The sequence below is a fragment of the Ambystoma mexicanum genome, chromosome 9, assembly GCF_040938575.1.
Source record: "Ambystoma mexicanum isolate Mex_15411 chromosome 9, UKY_AmexF1_1, whole genome shotgun sequence".
Classification (NCBI taxonomy): Eukaryota; Metazoa; Chordata; class Amphibia; order Caudata; family Ambystomatidae; genus Ambystoma; species Ambystoma mexicanum.
This window is the reverse complement of record NC_090931.1, coordinates 333,513,284-333,528,086: the sequence shown is the minus strand read 5'-3', so window position 1 is coordinate 333,528,086 and position 14,803 is coordinate 333,513,284. Positions and strand designations below refer to the sequence as shown.

At 42.6% G+C, this 14,803-nt stretch overlaps 1 protein-coding gene across 1 annotated transcript in view; it reads right to left on the bottom strand.

The window, feature by feature from the left end:
• NCF1 (neutrophil cytosolic factor 1) overlaps positions 1–14,803 on the bottom strand; it is a 184,807-nt gene that overhangs the window by 56,624 nt on the left and 113,380 nt on the right. The window contains exons 6-7 of the mRNA XM_069614750.1: positions 6,925–7,047; positions 323–430 (exon numbers count right to left, since the gene is read on the bottom strand). Of these exons, the coding sequence (XP_069470851.1) occupies positions 323–430; positions 6,925–7,047 (231 nt within the window). The remainder of the gene's footprint in view (positions 1–322; positions 431–6,924; positions 7,048–14,803) is intronic.

Sequence of the window (14,803 nt, the reverse complement as noted above, 5' to 3'; positions counted from 1 at the left end):
ATTTACCTTCACATGTTCCTGTGGCTACCTTCTGTAAAATCTAACTCATACACAGCTAGCTCATGGCGTTAGCTAGTCCGAAAGATGAAATCAAGTTTTCGAAGGCTCGTTTATTCAGAACGTAATACATGCGTGAATCAGGGGATTGGGGCATAAACATAGTGTGGTGATCGATGGGAATGGTAAGCGTAATCATTGAAAGAGGTGGTGTACACGGCCACAATATACTGCAACTGGCGTAAAGAGAAATTTGAATGATGAAAATTAATCCCAAACCTCTGTCCTCCAGTGGTCAAAAGTGTACACATTTGAGTCCCCTTACCTTCATAGTTGGGCTCAGGATCTTCAGCTTCATCGGCACTGTCCAGAGGTTCCAAGTAGGCCGCTGGGACCCACCCACGTTTGTTGTTCTTCTGGCAGAACCACCACCCTATTCCAAAGGCAGAAATGTTATGTTACAATCTCTCTTCATGTAGCCGAGCTTAGCAGCCTTTAGGTACCAGTCAGGATAAGAGCGGTTGTCATTTGGAAGCTGCCCACAGAAGTACAGTTCAAGATTTTCCTTTCTCGATGTGACATGTAGAGATATGAAATTCAGGACCGTTCTAAATACGTACAATAAACATGTCTGACGTTTCGTTTTGTTTTTCCCATTGTATGTATGGGAGAAAAGGTCCAGGAATGTGAAGTAGTGTTGGCTAAAAAGCCAGTACTGAAAGTAGGTGGCATATGCGACATGGAGGGGGGGGGGTTGAGGTCAATAGGCAGATATAGTAACCATGAAATGGAACGACACAATTTGCAATATCAAACATTGAACAAATGGAGCAACATACATGATCTGGAAGTAAAATGAGAAGGTATGCAAATAAAAAGTGCCCTGCTTTTTCACATGCACTTTGTTGACATTGCACTTTTCCCGAATGTACATTTTTGAAGTATGTCAGGTTTAGTGCAGTAGTGAGTGGGCATACAGAGGTATGGATGGCGGCAGTGCCTGCACGGGAGGAACGTGTTGGCGGGGAGGACGAGGGCATTGCGACATTGCTGGTGAGTGAGGAAAGGGGATTTGTGGAGTTCTCCCCCGCACGTACCATGTAAGAAGGAGAAAGGTGGGTATGGGGTTGCAGCCTTTCATCCCGCATGATGACACAAGAACTGGGGCAGTGAGCTGTGCAGTAAAATTGTTGCGCAAAAGGGCCTGTGGGAAAAGTGCCATGCAGGAAAAGGGCATGTACCAACAAAGTCATCTATTGAAATACATTATGTCATGTTTTGTTGAAGGTTCTTGTACTGCGCACTGTCACCACCTGCGTGGTCCCTTGGTGCTCTGGCGGATCTGTAAGGCAAGAGGGTAAGGGGGTGTGAGTTAGTAGGACTGAGCGGGAGAAAGAGCAAGGGAGCTGTGATGTGCTGTTGGCAGCTTCAGTTCGGTTTACGCCATTTGTTGAGCGTATGTGTGTTTTTCGGTTGGTAGCCATCATGTCTATTTTGCGACGCTATGTGTGGTTTGTTTTGTTGCTGCAGTGTGGTAAAGTGTGTGCGGTTTGTTGTGCTGTAGAGGTATGGTTGTGTTTAGTTCAGAGTTTGAGAGGTGTATGCAGAAATGTGAGATTTTAAGTAGGGTTGGTTAGTGGTGGTACTCTAACCTACCCCACTGTTTTGGTTGACTGTGGTACTTGTCCCTACCCCTTATATATTCTAGTGTGCTACTCTTACCACTGCTATGTTGTGTGCTGAAGAGTGGGTCTCCAATGGGCTATCCAATGGTGGTTTCCTTTCCGCCCCCAGGGTTCAGACCAAGTACTGCCCATATCCCTTTTCGCTTAGCTCACCCTGGTGTGCAGAGACCACCACCCCCACAGGTTCCTCCTGGGGGTCGGGGGAAGAGTGTGCTCCCTGTGCCTCGCAGTCCATCAGTTCTGAGATTGGGATACCTCTCTCTCCCCATTTATTCCACTAAGGCTCTCTATCAGTGGTCCAGTAAGGTCAGACACATCTCTCTCTCTCCCCTGTTTCCTGTTTGACCCTCTGTAGGAAAGGGTACAGTCAAGTCGCCCTCCTATTCGGATGACTATCTTCTTCTCTGCACTCCACACCGATCTGGCTTACTCCCCAGTCCTCCTTATGGCACCAATGCCTCAACAGTGAATGCAGTGACACCCAGATCTGAGGCACAGCAGCAAATGATAAAATGCCCAAATTTGATGCACCCGTGTGCCTCGCGGTCCATTAGTTCTGAGTTCGGGACACCTCGCTCCTCTTTTTCATTTAAGGCCCTCTCTCTATCCTGACTGCTTGATGTGGTATCGGTTTTTGAATACATGCATTATTCCACAAGGATTACCACATGCAGTAAAAACCACCCGATTTAATTGGTGAAATAGCTCATATTATTTACTCAAATTTTTACCCCAATCCAAGAGGTGTAAAGTACACATTTTAAAAGGTCCCCAGAAGTATTTAGGGAAGGGCAGCATGCCCCCTTCACTGCAGCAGAAAGGAATGCATATAAGAGACGAAAAAAAACAACCTTTTCTGCAAAATGTACAATAGTGAAATAATCTGCTACTGTACACGACCCATTTCCGTACTCAAAGTGGATGAAAAATAAATTAATACAAAATAAGGCAAGCAGATTCTCAGAAATACTGCATACGATATGTCTGGTAATCTTCATCTATTACTGCCAAGCCAGTGAATCCCCTACAATCAGGCAGATTTTCTGTAAGATCCGCTGACCCCAAAAGGAGAATTGATGCTAAAACCAAAGCTAGCAGCGATCTGCAACAGATCGGAGCAGGGCAGCATGTTAGGTCTTGCATGTTCCAGGCCTTCCTTTTGTGAAAAGAAAACCATCTTTTGAGGGCAACACACATCTGAGAATTGTCAATCTTGTCTAAAGGACAACATGCTGTGCCTTGTTCATGAGTGCTTAAGGAATAAGTTAAGTTTTAATATTTAATGAGAAATCATGGTGTAGCATCTAATTTATTGCAAATACTCTACATGCAGCTCCCAGTAGTGCAAACCTTTCTGTGACTGTCTAGCAGGGACCCCCAAGAGGTGATTCAGAATTCAGGGAGGATAACTCAGGGGCAATGCGTTTGTCTTGGAAGCAAGACAGTGCAGAGCAACACAGGTTCGAATCCCAGTCCCATGCTTAGAGAGTGGTCTCGGATATGCTATAAAAGATGTATTCATTACTACTCATTTTAATTACCGCGATCTCAAATTAATCTCTAGACTGGAGCTAAAATGTGCTTCCACTATTGAACGTGGTCCACTGGTATTACATAATTTAATGTCCGTTACCTGCCCAACTCGTAGGGGCCAACTCCTCATGGCCATTTTGCAACATTTTTGTTGTAGCATTTGTATGGTGGGCCAGGGTGGTTAGAGTATTTTTTTATTTTGTGGGTTCAGAGAAGGGATAGGGGGGCACAGAAGGTTGGTATTGCGGAAACGTCCTCGATGAGTTTGCCATATTCAATTTGTATCAAATTCTATCTAAAATGTAGGTAAACAATTAAAATTGACATCTAGTAGACTGCCACATTTAAAGTGGCTTGATGGCATGGCTAGTTGCCTAGTTCTCTGGTGCAGACATGCCTAGAATCAAGTAGTATCATTTAGCGTGACATGCTAGGATGTAGCTTGTGTTAACGTTTCAACGTAAACCCAAGAAAGTTGTCAAACTCACAGTGACTGTTTGATGTACAATGTTACAGCCCTGTAAATTATGAAGTCATTATTTTGCAGGGAAACCTGTAGCTGAAAGAAATTGACTAATGTAACGTTTTGAAATGTAACCATAGGGCAAGGTCACATTTACCACATAAATGTGATCTCAGACCCTAGCGCCCAGGGGAAGGGTTAGCATTCCTGCAGCTACTGAACAATGTCACAGTTTCCATGACTTTCATTAAACCCGTCAAATTTGCATTGACTAATTGAGAAGGCATAATTGAATGGCGTAAGGTTCACTTCAAATATCTAGATGGGACCTTTGAGTGGGGTCAAATTTACAGTGCCTGACAAGGGGCCCTAGAGAAGAATCACATAGTATGCGTAGGTGCGACTAGAACCCCCAAAAAGGGTGACATTCCCTATGACTATTTGATTTGGGGTGCCTAAGAAGCATCCTCCTCAGTTTTCAAGATACAGCCTAGAGACGCATCCCATCCACTGCAACAATTTGACAGGAAACAATGGGATTAGGGTTCCAGATAAGTGCTGCACTTGCCCTTTTAACTCCCTTAAACAAGGACATGAAGTACATCTGGCACTGATCAGGCTGCATCAGCGCCAGCTTCTGCAAAGAGGCCTTCTGCTGCAGTGCTGCCTTATGTGAAAAAGGCCTATATAATAAAAACAAATTCTATTCATTTGTGCTAGTCGCAGAGAATGTTTGTATAACAAGAAGAGTGGCAATTTCTTAAAAATGTTATTATGACTGCCAAACAATATGCAAGTTGGGAAGGAACACTTTGATTTCAATCCCTAATAAAGTTGTACCCCTGACTTTCAAAATTGAGAAAAATCAATACATCAAATCCATATTTGAGTCCAGAACATAGGAGTGCACATTCAACAGCAATGATTTCATTTTCGACTCTGGAGCCCTGCTAATTTTGCCATATAATAATCTAACCTGAAACCATAAAGGGGTATCACAAATATACTGCAGAAAACCCAAGTGCAAGGACAAATTGACTTTGACTATATAATGTGAATGCTAGTGGCCCCGGAAACTACCAAATTACATTAAATCGTTTGACATTGAAACTTAACACAGTATTGCATTTTCTGCAATTACTTGTCACGAAACCATAGCGTAGCATCAACTTAAACAATGAGGTACGTGGAATCACAGAGCAGCGTCTCATGAATGAGAACACTGGACATTAAAGCTCAAACTAGCCGAAAGTAGATTGTGACCACTAAACACAGAATCTTAAGATGCATCACATGCATAGAACTAGGGAATGTGAGGAATCTGATGGCATCCTTACTTCTTTCCCCAATATATCCTCCTCCCAGATGGCCAGGGAAAGGCCGTCGCTATCGGATCCTGACCCTGGGGGTGGATATGCGAGGGAGGACTACCTGAGTGGAGGCACCCTTGTGTGAGACATGGTATCCCCCATTTCCCTTTCACCATGAGTCCTATGCCCCCCAAGCCTTTATAGGCTATTGTCAATCCCTTGCCTAATTTACCCATAAGTCATTTCTCAATAGACACTAGTTATGTACTGGGAAGAGGAAGAGACCAACTAGAGAAATACATCCTCTCTTTATTAACAAACACACATACATACACCAGTTATGTACTGGGACGAGGAGGAGCAATACACAACTTCCAAGTCGGCAATGAGCGGTCTAGTCATTTTCAGACCAATCAACCTGATGGGAAATTTAAAAGCAGCAAGTACGGTAAAAATTGAGTCCGCTGTGGATGTAGCTCTACAGACTGCTGGAGGAGCGGATCCCTCTCCTGAAAGGCAGCCAGGCAGACTGAGTACTGGAGAGCCTTAGTACGATGCAGAGTGTATTCAGCGGGAAGCAAGACTGAAAGAAGCTGGTGGCCTGCAGCGAACTGTGGAACGGGAACCAGCGTGACCAGGTAAAGCTTCATAGTGAGGTGCGAGAGTCGCATCAGTGGCAGAAGCAAAGAACCAGAAAGCTGCTGTGGACAGAGAGCGGGTTGCCATGCGATAGAGAGCTCACGGAGGCCAGAGGCCTCGTTGGAACATTGTAAGCACTGACCGGAGAGTCAACCTAGGAAGGGGGACACCGGGGCGGCAGGCGTATGTTACACTTATGCAAATTTAATGAATGCCGAACCAAAGGAAAGAAAACGTTTTTGTATACCGATTTGAATGAAAGCAAGAAAGTAAACACTTTGAATACGATTTGAATCAAAGCAAGCACTTTTAAATACTAATCTGAATGAAAAGCAAGTACTGTTGAATAATGAGCTGAATGAAAGCAGTTTGGTGGAATATTACGCTGTAAAGGAACTGTGTAACAAGAGAACAAGCAGTGGCAAGATCCATAAGAATATATGAAAGTGCAACATCATGAGGATATGAAATGAGAATAAGCCAAGTACCACTGTAGAGCTGAAACAGTGGCAACATGCATATAAGGAAGAAGGGGCAAGACAGGTGTCTCGTTTCATGACCTGTAATGGATTGACTGTGTGGTTTGCCAACTGTGCCTAGACCGGGGACATCTACCTATGGGAAAGCCACTTAAAATACAGACAAAGAAGGTTGTGTTGATGTGAACTGCAATTAAGGAACTGAAGTTTGTGAACTTGATGAAAGATAACCAAACCAGAGCTGGAAAGTATCACACAGAACTTTGTTGTAGAAAAGTTGAAAGACTTGAAAGCTTGGGGAAGGAAGCCCCTTTGCATTGTGAACTACCTTGAACTTGGGGAAGGGAAACCCTTTACAAACCAAGAGCTGGAAGAAGCTCTGCACTTTTATTTGAACACTTCTCATTTGATGCTGACATCCCTGTACATTGCATACAAATAGATGTGAGGACAAGCATAGGTTTTGGACACAGACAGATTTTTACTTTGGACTGCCTGACACAGACTATCCTTAGTTTATTTATGTAGCGAAATCCCACATTATCATAGGGCAAGCTAGGGCTTTTGCCAACCTTTTTTTCTGTTAATGAAGGTTTCTAACCCAAACTTTAATTCCGTTGTCTGTGTCTACTTCATGATGCCTTCACAGGAAGCAGAAGGATACTGACACCATTTGATGTTGATATGTAGTTATTTGCACCAAAGTAACATTGATGGGGATTCTCTCGCTAAAGAAGGCATGTGACAATTGTGACATCATTTTGAGTTCTTGCTTCCTAGCAATACAATATAAAAAAGGAGAACAAACCAGTCTTTACCATTTTCACTTTTCTCAACCACATCCACTATGTCGCTTGTACTGAGCGGCAGCTCGTGTTTGGATTTATTTTCGTAATCGGCAATGGCACGGTAAGTCTGTAGAATTATTGGTCCAGTGATGTCTGGTGAGAATAATAAAAAATTAAGAAAAGAGATTGTTGTGAATTTGTTTCATTCTCTGCATTTTCTAACATGTAAGATTTACTTTCAAGGAAAGTCTTTCTGGACAGAATTTGCTTGAAAAGTATCCTTGCTCACACCATCTCCATAAATATCTTCGTTCCCAAAATAATGAGTGAATTTTAAAATAATGAGAAAGGTGGATGTCTACAGAGTATTCCTCAACAAAAATAACAAAAGAACAACATCAAGCCACCTCAAACAAAAAAGTACTTAAGGAAGGGGACTGAAAACAAAAAGTAAAAGTAATTATTCAAAAGAAATAGTAGTGCATAAAATATAAAAATAAATTATTCAGGAAGGAGAAGGAAGAATTGAAGAATATATTTTTAGGAAACAAATGATCACATGGAATTATCTCTCTTTAGATTTTTTTCTAATTCAATTATATATTTTTCCAGATTGTTTCATGAAGGCAAATTTCTTTTTCAAGCAGTCCGATTCAAGCTGACAAAGATTACACAATATGTATGCAAATCTGCACATGCCAAAATGCAGTTTTATTTTTAGGGTTAAGCCAGCTAGAAGTTTTTTATCATGAAATGAAAGTTTTAATTGTAGAAACCTTCTTTTGTAGCTGGCTTCAGTGACATGCAAGTCAACAAGAAGAAACTCCAAAAGATTGTGAATTAACACTTTCATCCCTGCTTCCCCTATTTCCAGACCATGCTATGTCCGTGGCCATGATTACCATTCAATGGATATTTTGAAGACAGCAGTTAATGGCCTTAATCCTGGCCAGCTTCCAATCATTATGTTTCACCAGGCACTCTATGCATTAGCAAAACAAATCCAGTGGAACTAGCCAACAAATCGTGGCGAAGATCAGTTCATTGTAATATTTGGTGAACTGCATATTGAAATGGCAGTTCTCAAGGTTCTTGGAAATCTTTTGAATGAAAGTTTGTGCTGATATTACCACAGCTGGAAAAGTGGATTTGTTTATAAAAGGTTCCCATGTGACTCGTACCTATAGGGCTCATCAAATCACAGCCATAAATCTCTATTTACTTCTGCAGCACACCTACAATGACTACAGCCATGACAGAGGATATCAGTAAAGTTAAGTCACTTGAAGACTGGAGTAAAGAAAGAAATGATGTTTGTATTGTGGTGGGTCAAAAGAAGGACACAGATGCTTGTTGGACATTTTATAATATATGTTTATTTAAGAAAAAAGGTGAACGCCTACCTTTTCCTATTTCTAAGAGGTATTCCCCATCTAACAAAACTAACTAGGGTGCTCGTCAGTTGTAGGTGAATGTCTTTAAAGAATCTGTCCACTTTCCCAAAGTAACCCTAACTGACCCTGCCACTATTAATAACAACTAAGGGCAGTAGAATGGTTCCTTTCTCCTGGGTCCCTACTTCTGTTCAATAACTAAACTTCAAATAGTTATTTGTGACCTCTTTAATTAGTTCACACAGTTCTTTTAGTACTTTACTGTTCTTCTTATCCTTCTCGATATATAGAACTCTCTTAATTTGATTCTGATATCTCTCCTCTTATCAGTGTCTATTTGTGGTTGATTACTTTCTTCGTTAATTCCATATCCAATATTGATTCTCCCTTTTTCCTGGGGTAGGGTTGTCCAACCTTTCTGTGAGTCAGTGTTGATTTCTTTACTGTCACTATAAAAAGCCTGATTAGTCTCAGAGGGTTTTGCCTCCAATTCTTTGTCTCTCTTAATTATGCTCTCAATATCTTTGCTGGGACGAGTAGGAATGGTTTCATAATGATTCCCCTTTTCTTCTCTTATTCTCATTACTGTATCTTTGTTATCTCGACTATGACGAGTATTCCACCACTTATTCTCCAGTCTATTTCCTGGTCTTCTTGACTTGTTTGAATCAGAATACTTTTATCATTATTTTCATTAATTCCTCTTACTGGTGGATTCCCGTTTTATCGACTGGCCTGAGTATGAATGTTCACATAATGGTTTTCCTTCACTTCTCTCCTTCTTACTGGTATATTCTCCTCGTATTGACTGGGACGATATGAATGTCCATATAATGATTTACTGTCTCCTCCCTGACTCTCCTGCTTTTCCCTTTACCTACTTGTCTGGGGCATAACGCCAACGGGTTTCTGTTTCGTTCAAGTTTCTTCTTCACTCCACAGCATTTTTCTCTTGCGTCCTCTCCTTCTAAGTCCTGTCTATCTGACAGGTGCTCGGTATCTCTATGCCTGGTGTGCTTCGCAGTCTCACCTGTGTAGCGGTATCAGCGTGCTTGAAAGTACCTCTGGTCTACTACTGGCTCGATGTGGCAACGCCACCGCTTACTACTTTGCTCTCCCTCCAATACTTAAGACGCTGTGTGTCTGCTTCCTCAACTCCGGCTTGGTAACCTGTATGAAACTCCCAGGATCTCCAGAGTTTCCAGTCTTCTCCCCTTGCAGAGGTCATGTAGCCACGGGCCTTCCTCGGCTTAGCATATCCTATCCTGTTCTCTTGTGTGGCTTCTTGAAGCCCTTTATCTTCGTTATTCATCATTTTAGTCTCAGTAGAATAAAGTCCTATCAAGAGTCTGCTGAGAAGAAGCATCAGCAGTCCCCGCTCTTTCCACCTGCAGGCTTGTCCCCCGTACTTTTCAACCTGTATGTTAGAGCCCTATGCAGCCTGCTAGAAGATTCAGGAGTGGTTTTTTTTACCAACTATGCAGACGATACCCAGTTGGTTCTAGAGATCTCTGGGGTTCACGCTGATGAAACCATAAACCTCCAAAACATACAACCTGATGGACTCATGGATGACAGATAAATGGATGTACCTCAATGGGGGTAAAACAGAGTTACTAATCTTTGTATCTCCCGAAGCAAGAGCAAAATTAGACCTGATTACCAGGCATTTTCCATCCAGGGAGGTAACATTCTAGTGCAGGACAAAATAAAAACACTTGGCGTACATCTTGACTGCGCCTTGAGTGCTGAGTCACATGCAGCCCAGGTTGCTGAAAAACTGTGCCCACTACCTAAAACTCCTTAGGAACATTCACTGTTATCTTCTGGAAAATAATTGCGCTACAATAGCCTGGCCAGTTATCCTGTCTAGAATAGACTATTGTAGTGCTTTCTTGGTGGGCGCTGACAAGAGGAGCATACAGAAGCTTCACACTGTTCAGAATGATGCCATTCAGATCATACAAATTATCCATAGAAAGTGCTGTATCTCAATCCATCTGCAAGGCTTACACTGGCTCCCTGTAGGAGCCAGATATCAATTCAAACCAGCTACCATACTACATAAAATCCTTTATGAGTTATATGAAATCATAGGTGTCCTGGTATGAGCCTTCACGGTCACTTCGATCAGCTAACCTAATGCTGGTCAACTGCCCATCATTCAAGAGGACCAAAGGTCTCGGCAGGTACTTTTCCACCTCGCTCCCTTTACCCCTGCGGTTAGACCCAAACATCAGAACATCACTGAAGACCTTTCTCTTTGAGTAAATCCTCTTTTATTGATTGTTACTCTGTTCATGTCCACTAATTTTGTTGCCTTATGTGTATATGTGCGCCCTGATACCTTCGGGTCCCGGCACATTATAAAGCAGTAAAATAAAGGAGTATTTACAATTTCAGTTTCACAATAACACATATTGGGCCTCATTACGGGTCTGGCGGTACGGAAACAAGGTTGCCAGTAAGCTTACCGGCACTCTTGTTTCCGGGCCGCCACACTCCAAGCCCGCCTGCAGGGGCCGTTGCACCCGGCAGGTCTGACCCAGCTGGGCATAGTGTCCGCAGTAGGCAGTGTTGTCGGGAAGCACCAGCACTGTTACCAACGGTGCCGGTGCTTCTGAGTCCCCATCCCCATAGAGTCCGATAGTACTCTATGGCAATGGGGACTTACCAAATCCGACGCCTGATTCCCTGTGCTGCTGGGACTTGTAATGTCCAGGTGTCAACGGGAAGTCAGGCGCTAAAAACTGTGTTTCGGGGTCAGCAGCAACCAGCTGTTAGCACCAGCGAGTTACCGCCGACCTAATAATGAGACCCATTATTTCCTTCTTTGGAAGAGTCCTTGTGGGGCATGGTTGAAGAGGTGAATTTAGGAGAGTCTTTAGGGGGTTGCTCACAGGAATGGGAGTCCTTGTCTCCACAGGGGGAGTTTCTCCCAGTGAGGAAGGATGAATTCCTGTGATTAGTCACATCACCCAATTTAGATTTTGGTACATCATTCTAAAACTAGAACTCTTGTGACTTTTATAAGAGTGATATGAGATGGAGATTTCCATCTCTATTTAGAGGCGCTAGATTGTTCCCTGGTTCTTTTCCTTAGAGCATACTCACTATGCATGATGGATTCCTGTCCACTTATGTGATATGCAAAAGATGAATCAATACTAATGAAAGAAGCGGATAAGGGAGGCAACATAGTCATCCTTAATAGGACTATGTCAAAATGGATTTGAAACACCTAGAGACACCTCAATGGTATGTAACTCTACCCAGGAACCTAGTCAGAGACATTTTGGATGAATGCAGTCAACTAAGCTATCTTATTAGATGCGGACCGGCCATTCCTGTGGTAAGATAACCCAGTCACACCCTCAAGGTATTTTTTTACCAAAAATTCATAAACCATTTGAGGAATAACCAAATGTAAGACCAAACCAAAGCAGGATTGGCTGGATCACAGAAAATCTCTCAAAATGAATAGACCAGTATTTGCAACCAATAGTGACTAATCTCAAATCTTACTTAAGGGACTCGACACATTTGATTTGGATATTGGAGAAACTAGACTGGCAACCAGGTTTTGACGTGAAAGCTCTTTATACATCTATAGAAAACACATTGGCGGTTCAATCATTTGAGTATCATACAAAGAATATGTCCGCTTCCTATTATCAAAACTTAGAGTGCATTCAAGAATGTTTGACCTTTTCTATGTACAACAACATCTTTACTTTTGAGGGACAATTCTACCGACAAACTAAAGGAGTGACGATGGAAGCTTGCTGCGCGCCTACATTGGCAAATCTTGTCATGGCACAATTTGAAGAGATGTATGTGATCAACAACACAAAATTCGCTATTTGTTCAACAAATTGCCTACGCTACATAGATGACATCTTTCTAGTCTGGAAAGAAACAAGAGCAGAATTTATAGCGTTCGCACAACAAATCAATGCTAACACATTTGCATAGGACCTGGTAGGATAAATAGATCAACAAAATATTGCATTTCTAGACTTAAAGATATACATTAAGAATAATCAGGGTCACACCAGGACTTTCCACAAATCTAAAGAGGTCAACTCCACTGTATTATATGACAGCTATCATCAGTGACATGTGGTCAAAAACATACCAGTAGGAGAAAATATAAGGGCAAAACGAAATTGTAGTGAAGGGAATATCTTTTCAGAGGAATTAGACGTAGTTACAAACAGATTCCAGAAAAGAGGTTACAAGGCTGATTGCATAAACAAAGCAATTGCTACATGTAACACCAAAATGTGAAAAGACATATTAGTAGATGCAAGGCCAAAGGACAGGAAACAACAAGAACAGACAGTGAGATTCATCACATATTATAGCCAAAAGCGTAGAAGCGTATATAAAGTCTTAAATAAGCACTGGCACCTGCTATTAATGGATGACTGTATCAGGCAATGCATTAGCAAAAAGCCGACAATAACATACAGTAAAGCTCCGACCTTACAAAACAGACTGCCCCAGTCACATGAACCCTATCAAGCCGGTAGAGTACTGGCTGACTCAGGCACAAAAGATTCAAGGCTTTTATAACTGTGGCTTCTGCTCGCTGTGGGAATACGATTCGAACAAAACAAATACGTTTACCACAGCAGGAATCAATATTCATATCAAAGATTTTCAGAACAAATATCCCATTATGTGGTGATGTTCTGAACAAATATGCAAATATGTGGTGTTTATTTACTTTATGTGACAAAATCTGTGTTGGATCCACTATACGTGAAGTACGATTTCGAATAAGAGAACATCTCAACCCCATCAGCAACAAAGACAAAGATCACTGCTGGCACAACATTGGCTAGAAGAGCATGGTCAAGATGACAAGCAGGGGCTGAGATATTTGGCAATAACCCAAACCAAAACATTGGCACGAGTTAGAGACAGAAAACAGGACTTTCGTAGACTAGAAGCAAGATTCATTTGCAAACTGAGATCTACTACACATGGACTTATTTATTGTGCATTTGTTAGGCACTTATACAGCAAGTCAATTCTGTTTCAAAGCGCCCCCAGGGAGGGATCATGGGATTGAAACAATAAATACAGTGGAGGATAAAGACAAACCTACTATGCCATGTGAGTATTTAGAACATGCAAGTGCAGGTAGACGAGAGGAGTGGGGGTAGGTGCTGGAGTGTCCACGTTCGTGGGTGAGCAGCAGATGTAAGTGCCTAGTATAGTAATTGCTATGAGGCGTGGAGCCGCATTAGATAGGTGAGTGGAAGCCTACAGGATGAAGGGAGTTGGGTGCAGAGGCAAGTGCTGTGAGTAGGCAGACTATGAGGCTTAGGGTGTTGAAGGCCAAGACCCCGAAGGACACATAATTGCCCTGGTCACCAATCACACTGTGAGATTAGAAGAGGAGGGAAGGAGGAGGTGAAGAGCAGTGGTCGAAGTGGACGGGAGCTCTGTTCCTCTACTTTGTTTCATTACGTTTTACTGTGCCTATACTTTTATGTTAAAAAGAAACCATTCCGGAATGGTTTCTTTTTAAAATAAAAGTGTAGGAAGAAGTTGAAACTTGCACTTTCAGTACATTGCACTGAATGTTCCCTTAAACAACAGGTGCATGTGTTTGGGGGTTTGTATTGTGCATGGGAGGGTGTGTGGCGATGGGCTCTGTAGGGAACGGGTGCATGCCAGTAGGGCACATAGTCCTACTACTTCTTTTCGTACACTTCAACCACTGGTGAAGAGGAAAGTCTTAAGGAGCTTCTGGAATTATGAGGTCCTGCTCAAGACGAAGAGGAAGCGGGAGGCTGTTCAACAAAAGGGAGCCCGCTGAAGAAAGAGATCAGACTCTGGCCCTCTGTTTAGCAAAACACTTTACACACAGAGAGTTGGTGCCAGAGGAACAAAGAGGTCTAGAAGGAGAGTATTTAGTAAGAGAAAGTTGCAGATAGCGTGGTCCCAGACCCCAGACAGTCTTGTGAATGATGCAGAGGGATTTGAATTTAATCCGTGCAGCAACCGAGAGCCAATGAAGAGTTGCTAGGGCAGCAGAGATGCAGTCCCTGGATTTGAGACCAAGGATAAGTCTTGCTGCCCTATTCTGGATAAGCTGGAGGGGTCGTAGAGTGGAAGAGGGAAAATTCAGGAGAAGACTATTGCAATAGTCAGCTCTAGAGAGGACCAGGGCTCGGGTAACATTGAGCTTCTGGGGGAAAGTGAGAAAATTGAGAATTCATTTCAGAAGGAAGAGTTGAAAGTGGGACTTAATGGCAATGTCCTTGGAAGATGACTCCAAGGTTTCTGGCTTCAGATGAAGGGGGTGAGCCCACAGAGGATCGCCTGAGTCAGGTGAAGAAAGAGGGAGCTGGGGTCCCAATAGGAAGGATCTCAGTCTTTGCTGGCACTGAGGCAGAGATCGTTGGAAGTGCACCAGGACTGGATGGCAGATAGGCAGTTTGGGATGATGGAAGATGCAAGAGGGTCAGCAGGAAGTTTGAAGAAGAGGTGTGTGTCAT